General features: G+C 54.2%; 1 protein-coding gene across 3 annotated transcripts in view; it reads right to left on the bottom strand.

Moving 5' to 3' along the window:
* Nucleotides 1–902: 902 nt before the first annotated feature.
* Nucleotides 903–7,269, bottom strand: part of ZNF76 (zinc finger protein 76) — a 36,772-nt gene continuing 30,405 nt past the window's right edge. For 2 of the 3 annotated variants that reach the window (XM_007972848.3, XM_007972847.3), the window contains exons 6-14: nt 6,469–6,585; nt 6,135–6,210; nt 5,450–5,575; nt 5,116–5,295; nt 4,074–4,307; nt 3,817–3,980; nt 2,949–3,113; nt 2,320–2,433; nt 903–1,742 (exon numbers count right to left, since the gene is read on the bottom strand). In XM_007972848.3, the coding sequence (XP_007971039.3) occupies nt 1,638–1,742; nt 2,320–2,433; nt 2,949–3,113; nt 3,817–3,980; nt 4,074–4,307; nt 5,116–5,295; nt 5,450–5,575; nt 6,135–6,210; nt 6,469–6,585 (1,281 nt within the window). In that variant the 3' untranslated portion in view covers nt 903–1,637. The remainder of the gene's footprint in view (nt 1,743–2,319; nt 2,434–2,948; nt 3,114–3,816; nt 3,981–4,073; nt 4,308–5,115; nt 5,296–5,449; nt 5,576–6,134; nt 6,211–6,468; nt 6,586–7,269) is intronic. The other variant, XM_007972850.3, reaches the window with a different exon arrangement.

The following is a 7,269-nucleotide window of genomic DNA, read 5'->3' as shown; positions in this document are numbered from 1 at the left end:
AATCCAAATAAACATCCCTCCAAGTAAGGTTCTGGGAATATCCCCTGCCTGCAAGCATGCCCCTGCCCCTATCTTCCCAAGGAGCTGGTGGCAAGAGTAAATGGGAGCTTTCTAGGCATCCTAGGAGAGGATGCCTGGATCAGAGGAGGGGGTTCCAATCCTAGGAGGCAGGAAGGGGTTGGGGCATATCCATCACAGCACAGAGAGGAAAAGAGGCACCTCTAATCCCTGCAATGTTCCTTTCTAGGCAGAGTCAAACCCAGAGCTTCTTCCCATCAAGTGCCTTCCCCTGTATCCCTTCCTCCCGCCAAAGCTGATCTGGTCTCACCAACTCACTTTTGGGGCGTGGTTGTGGCTTTGAAATCCAATAGCAAAGTCCTAGATACCTAGTGGGCACCCACAGAGCTGGGTAATAGAGCCAAGACTTCAGCTCCAGAGGCATCAGACCCTGCTCCTTGAACCTCAGTAACCTTGGCAAAGGTGCCCCCCAGCCTCACTCTAACCTGGGGCTTTGCCCTCTTGGAGAAGCTGACTGTGTGATTTGGGGGTGGCTGGGTTGGAGGGGCTCTGACTAAATTCCACAAGAAAAGGCAGGAGAAGAGTTCCTCCAGATTAATCACCTGAGGCCCGAGATTCAGCCAGAGCCTGGAAGCAGCACTCATCCTGGTCCTGTTTGGCCACCCTGGAGCCCACCTGCTCAGCTGTGGGCAAGAAGCCACCAGTAGCTCCTCAGGGCTTTATCTTATACTGGGCTTCCTTCCCATCTGTGTCCCTGGCAGGCCAGCCCCACCACTCTGGCACCAAGGCTGAGTGGGGTTTGTGCGAGGGAGACAGGGCTGAGAGCCTGACTTGACCAACCCTGCCACCGGGGCCTAGAGCTGAAAGGATGCAGGACCCAGGTGGAAATTTGGAACTTTTATTAAATACTCATTCATCCATGTGCCACCACCACCCAGAGCAGGAAAAAAATTATCAAAATGGAATTAAAAAAAAAACAAAACAAATCAAACCCAATCCCCAGCAGTCTATGTACAGGGCCACTCCCTACCTCCCTGCCATAGAGAGGCTGGGGGGCAGCTGAGGAGTGGCGGGGGCTGGGCACCTTTTCTCCAGCCACAGGCCCCTGAGGAATTCATTGACTGTGGTGTCAGGAAGTCCCTGGTGCCAAGTAGCCAGGCATCTCAGCTGGCCTCCAGAAAGGTGGTTATTGCTGGGAGGGCAGGACAGGGCCTGCTCTGCTGCTACTGGGCTGAAGAGCTGTCTGTGGCTCTCCCCTAAGAGGGCCAGTTCCCACAGCAGCCCCAATCTCTACCTGAGAAGGATAGCAGACGGAGGGCCAGAAGGGTGTTCTTTAGGAGAGCGGGCACCCAGCTGATTTTGAGAGGAGGGCACCCTGGTGTAGCCTGGTTTGTTGTCAGCTCCCAGGGATGATGCACTCCCGATTCCAGCTGCCTGGCCCCCATCTTGGGCAGGGTCCCCATTCCCTTCAGTTAGGCCATTTTCTTGCTGTCTTCTCACCCCAGAGACCTATGTGGCCACCTTCCATGTGTCAGCCACAGCTTGGGCCCTTGGGGGCAAGAGTGGCCATGCAGCATGGCACTTCCTCCAGCATGGTGTGAGACCCAGCCCTCTTGGACTCAGCAGCCACTCTCCGACACTGTTGTCTCCAGGGTCACGGCCCCTTGCTGCATGGCCGCGGTGGCCACACTGATGGCCTCCTCTAAGGTCTGCTGTTCCTCCAGCTGTGGGGAAGGGGGTGCAGAAGGAAGGAGAGAGTGAGATCCTCCCTGCTAGATTCCAGTGTTAGCAGTATGTGGCCTACTTTTTTTTTTTTTTACTCTCCCCCATCTATCCAGTGCCACACACTGAGCACTTAGTAGGGCTCCAATAAACATGAAGTTCACGGATGAAGAGTCCTATTAGGCTAGGCATGGCCAGGGGGCCCTGGAATAGTCAGGGTCAGAGAGACCAGCTTGCTCACGGAAGAAGGACTGGCTGAAGAGAACCGTGGTGATCATCTACTTCAGCCTCCTCAATTTCCAGATGAAGAAATAGAGACACAAAGAGATGAAGGACTTGGACCACAGGTAGACTGCCATCGGAGTTATCCTGAAGGCCAGAAGAGGCTTCAACATTCTGCCTCAGCCAAGAGCGAGCCTGAGACAGATGCATGGATGCAGGAGGAAAGGGATCTGTCCTCTGAAATGGGCTCTTTTTGAGTCAGATGCCCTTCTCTTCAAGATCCTCATCTAATTCCCCTTTATTCCTTGTTGCCTTCTCTGGCCGTGGGATGCCCTTTCCTCCCAGATCTCTACTCACTTGCACTGCAATGTGCGTTCCGTTGGCTGTGGCCAACAGTGCCACCTGTTGATGACGAAGAGATGCTACACTTGAGTCCTCAGCCACCACAGCCCCAGAGGTAATGATTGTGACCTAAAAGGCAAAGGAGGTCTTCCATTCCACCCGCAGTATACTCTCCCTCCCCATGATCCAAACAAACATCCTTCTAATTAAGGTGCTGGGAACAACCCAGAAGAGAATGGATAAAACCATATGGGTCAGATTAACTAGCCTGAGGCTCAGATCTAAGTAAGGCTGGGTTTCCTCCCAACTTAGAGCCCAATTTAATTTAGGGATTTTGAATCACAGGACAGAGCTGTAAAAAATTCCAGAGATATTTTAATCCTCTCACTTGAAAATGGACAGAAGTCCATGGAAAAGTGATTTGCCTAAGGTTGCAAAACAAGTCAGGGTTGAATTGAGATGTATAAAGTGTCTCTTAACCTCCATTCAACTGCTTTTAAAGATGAGAGCTGCTCATGGCCCAGGAACTGTGGGGAATCTTTGTCCTGGTAAGAAAGCTTGACTAGTTTAGAGTGCACTTTAATGCCCACCCCATGGAAAGGAATGACAAAATAAGAAACCCCAAGCAAACCCCCTGGTCATACGGGCTGCGTCTGGCTGCCATCGGCGCTGACCATGGTGACTGTATGTGTGCCAGATGTGGCCAGGTCGGCATCATGACTGGGGATGGTGAGAGTGGTGCTGCTGTGCTGGGTGACCATACTGATGGCACTCCCCAGGGCCTGGAGGTCTTCCGGGGACAGGCTGACCTGCCAACAGGAGGGGGAAGATGAGCTGGCAGTGTCAGTGGAGGGTTGTCTGAAAGTCCCTAAGGAAGATATACCTGCTCTCCCAGACAAGGTCAGCTTATTAGTTTCATGTCACAGTGGTGGAAGGGATGGGTGACAGGCAAACAAAATGGGTCCAAGGCTGCAAAGAGAGGCCACACTAGAAGAATTCCACTGCCTACTTCTATTTATCACCATTTTGCCTCTGGGCCCTGTTGTATGCAGCTCAGGGTCGCCACCTGATTGTGTCCTAACAACTCTAGAAAGCATAGATGCACTTTCTAACAAGGGTACTGACAAGGGTCAGGTTATGCAGCTGGCTAGTACACTGGTAGGACCAGACCCCAGCTTTCAGACCCCATACCATGTTCTGGCTGCTATACGCACATGCCTCTCCCGAGGAGGACATCCCATGTCCTGTTCAGATGAACAGGACCTGTCAGCCTCCAAGTAAAAAGAGAAACTACTAACTGTGCTCCAGAAGCCCCAGAGACTGAGCTGGAAGCACAGGAGGAGAGGTTGCGCTACAAGATGTGGTCTCCTCAGCCTCAGCCTCTGAGGTCTATAAAACTGAAACAGGAAGCTGGGTGGCAGTGGGGCTGTCAGAACTTCAAGGCTCCCAGAGTCCCCAGAGAGAGTGGAGAGTGCCAGCTAGTGTGGCACCTCTGCACTCCAGGGCCTGTACCTGCTGGGCACCATCCTGAGTGATCAGAGCCACCTGGGGGGCCCCATCTTCTTCGGTCACCATGGCCACTTGGGCTGGGATGTCATCACTCTCTTCCTTCACCTCCGAAAGGTAAGCTATCCGGGGTCGTTTGGGTGGCGGGCTCTCCTCGGCTGCAGAGGCGGCTGGGAGAGGAGAGCCAAGGCTGACACCTGCTACCAGATGCCATGGGGAGGCCTGGCTTGTCCCCACTCTCACTCCCTGCCCACTCCCCTTACCCTCAAGCTGCTGCTGCTCATAGAGGGCCTGCTCGCTCTCCTCCGTGGCCTCCAGCTCACCGTGGGCGCTGCGTTTGTGCATGGCCAAGGTGGAGGTCTGCCGGTAGGTCTTGCCGCAGGTGCTGCAGGTGTAGGGCTTGCAGTGTGTGTGCACCACGTGGTGCTTATACAAGCTCGAGTACTCGGTGAAGCGTTTCCCGCAGCCTGGCACCGTGCAAACGTATGGCTTCTCCCCTGGGGACACTGGGCTGTGAGGGGGGTGGGAACTGGGGCTGGCAAGGGGGAAACTAAGGGGACAGGGGTAAGGGACAGGGTTGGTGAAAGGACAGCCACAGGGAGGGAGAGGGACTGAGACCTGAGACTCTGAATGGACAGGGTTGGGGAAGATGGCCAGTGGAACACAGAGAGGACAAGAGTGTTGAACCACTAAATCCAGAGACAAGGTGGAAAGGAAATGGGGGACAGGGCAAGGCTGGGGCTAGTGAAGGGGCTGGTGGGGGCACTGGGGCTTATAAGGTTGAGGGTGGGAGTGGTGAACAGCAGAGGCAAGAGGCAAGGATGACTGAAGTATCAGTAGTGATGGGAAATAGGGGACACACATGCTGAGAGACAACACGGAAAGCTGGACGAGGGCACACAACACTGGGGAGGGTGAGGATACACAGGAGTCATGGACGGCGGATAAGGTGAAGAGTTGAAGGCGACAGTTCACTCTGCTTCTTCCCCACCATTCCTGACCCTGGCCTCTTTTCAGGAGCTCAGTCAGAGTTGGAGAGTTCAGGGTGGGTGTAGAGGGGTGGTAGAGAGCTGAGGGACCCCAGAGAGGACTGGCAATACCTTTCAGATTGGATCTAACTGGAAATGGAGAAATTGCTCACTGCAAGTGGAGTTGTTCTGGAGAAACCCCGCCCCCAGACCAGCCTGGAATGGCTGGCACAGAAGGGTTCTGGGCTGCGAGTTGGGAATGTGTCTTAGATGGGAAGACTACAGTAGAGGGGTTGGGGCCTGAGCGAGGGTAGTCCTCACATGCCAGCTAGCCCACCTGTGTGGATGCGCACATGATTCTTATAGTTGGTGGCGCTGGTGAAGCCGCGGCCACAGTGGGGCTCCGGGCAGGTGTAGGGCCTCTCGCCTGTGTGGGTGCGCACATGTACCTTGCGGATGTTGGACGTGGTGAAGGAGCGGCCACAGCCCTCAAAAGGGCACCGGAACGGGCGTTCCCCTATGCAAATGGTGGGATGTGAGGAGGGGTGTGGGAAAGAGGGCCATGCCGGAGCAAGCAGGGGATGGCACCGGGCTCCAGGTCTAAGTCTGAAAGGCAAGCTGAATTCCTTTTGCCCAGGGAATGGGGTTGGAGTGGGCAGGGCCCAGCATACCAGTGTGGGTACGGACATGCTTCTGCAGGTCTCCTGAGGTCTTGAAGGCCTTGCTGCACAGCTCCTCTGGGCACTTGTATGGTTTCTCACCAGTGTGGGTACGAACGTGGCTCTTCAGTCCATAGCCTGTCCACATGTGGCAGGGAGGGGTGAGATGAGCACCCGGTGGGGTCTCATCCTCCACCATCCACCTCATGCACAGGCTCTCCATCTCCTTTGGCTCAAGAAACCCATGTCTGCCTCTATCCCACCCCTGCCTGGGCAGGGGCTGGAAAAGCCCACTCTGCCCTGCTTCCCTCTCCAGGTGCAGTTGGAGCCATACCAGAATATAAGCACAAAAGAAACTTAAGAGAACTCGTGACTAAAGGTCCTAGTTTCACAGAGGGGAAAATAAGCCCAGAGAGATGCAATGGCCCACCCAATAATCCACAGCTGGTTGGCATCAGAGCTGACACAAGAGGCTGGGTCTCTCCACCAACCCTCCAGGCTCCTTCTGCTGGCCTGAACCATGCTGCCTTTCACTCCCGTAACAAGGTTTCCTCCAGAGAGAGCACCCTGCAAGTCAGAGTACTCTGACGGTAGTTTCTCCAGGAAAGCAGCCTGCTGTTGGGTTCCCTTCACGGAGATCCCAAACAGAACTAGAACCCTCCACCCTCAACTGGAAGCAGCCCACCAGGCAGGTTACCTGTGGCAAAGGCCTTTCCACAGCTGGGGAAGTCACATCTGTATGGACGGTCACCTGTATGAGCTCGTTCATGCACCTGTGAGGACAAGCGATCACATAATTCAGAGGAGCAAGGGTATGACCTGGGTTCTTTGGTTTTCTTTAGGACCCTGATTCTCTTCCCTCCTGTGCCATTCATGTGTGTCAAACGCTCTGTCCTGACATTCCTGTGTACCCTCATTTCTTCCCTCCAGCAACTTGAGGGCAGGGACCAATTCCAATCAAAGTGGAAAGGTAGAATTACAGCCTGGAAGGGAAGACTGCAGAGCTGATGGCTGTCTACCAGCAACCTTACCTTTAAGTGATGAGCGGTGGTGTAGAGACGCCCACAGCCCTTGTAGCCACAGCGGAATGCTCTGTCTCCAACTTGCTGTCCTTTTCCATTATGCGGAATCTGGCTGTCATGAAGAACCTGGGGGAAAAATCTTGAGATCCCTATATGTATTCTCCCCAGGGAAGAAGGTGGGACACAGGGCCCTGCTGGCAGCTTAAGACCCAATAGGCAGGGTTAAGCCTGTCAGGGGCCTCTGGGGCAGAAGAACATACCTAGACAGACAAGGAACAGATGCTGGGGCATGCTACAGAAGAAACAGGGTGGGCATGGGGAGTCACCACCCATCTCTGATGGGATAAAGGGAGACCTACAGGTTATAGTGGCTGTGACAGCTATTGAAGAAAGGATATCACATAGACAGCTAGGTAAGGTGGAAAGGGAGGTTGTCTGAATGGCCATGCTTGAACTGGGCCAAGTGCCAGAAACCCTCCTTCTTAGCACACACGCCTAGGAGCCTGCAACTCTCAAGACCTACATCTCCTGATGGGAGGGGTCCCCTTACTCCTGGCACGAAACTAGTGCTTAAAAAGTACATAAACAAGGGGGCTTGCTGTGGAGATGAGCTCACCCAGGTTCATCTGATAGGACATGGGGCCTAGAGTGAGGTGGCCACGACCAGAAGCACCCAGGGGAGTGCTGCAGTTCCCACCAGAAATGTCAGCTCTAATGACAGCACCCAGCTGACAAGTCCTCCCCTTTTGTCTTCTCTTCTGGGGATATTGCTAAAACCACCCATCTCACACCAGCCCCTGGATGCAAAAA

Source organism: Chlorocebus sabaeus, chromosome 17 (assembly GCF_047675955.1).
Source record: "Chlorocebus sabaeus isolate Y175 chromosome 17, mChlSab1.0.hap1, whole genome shotgun sequence".
In the NCBI taxonomy this organism is placed as follows: Eukaryota; Metazoa; Chordata; class Mammalia; order Primates; family Cercopithecidae; genus Chlorocebus; species Chlorocebus sabaeus.
Note: the sequence above shows the minus strand (reverse complement) of the source record. Positions and strands in the feature narration are given on the sequence as shown.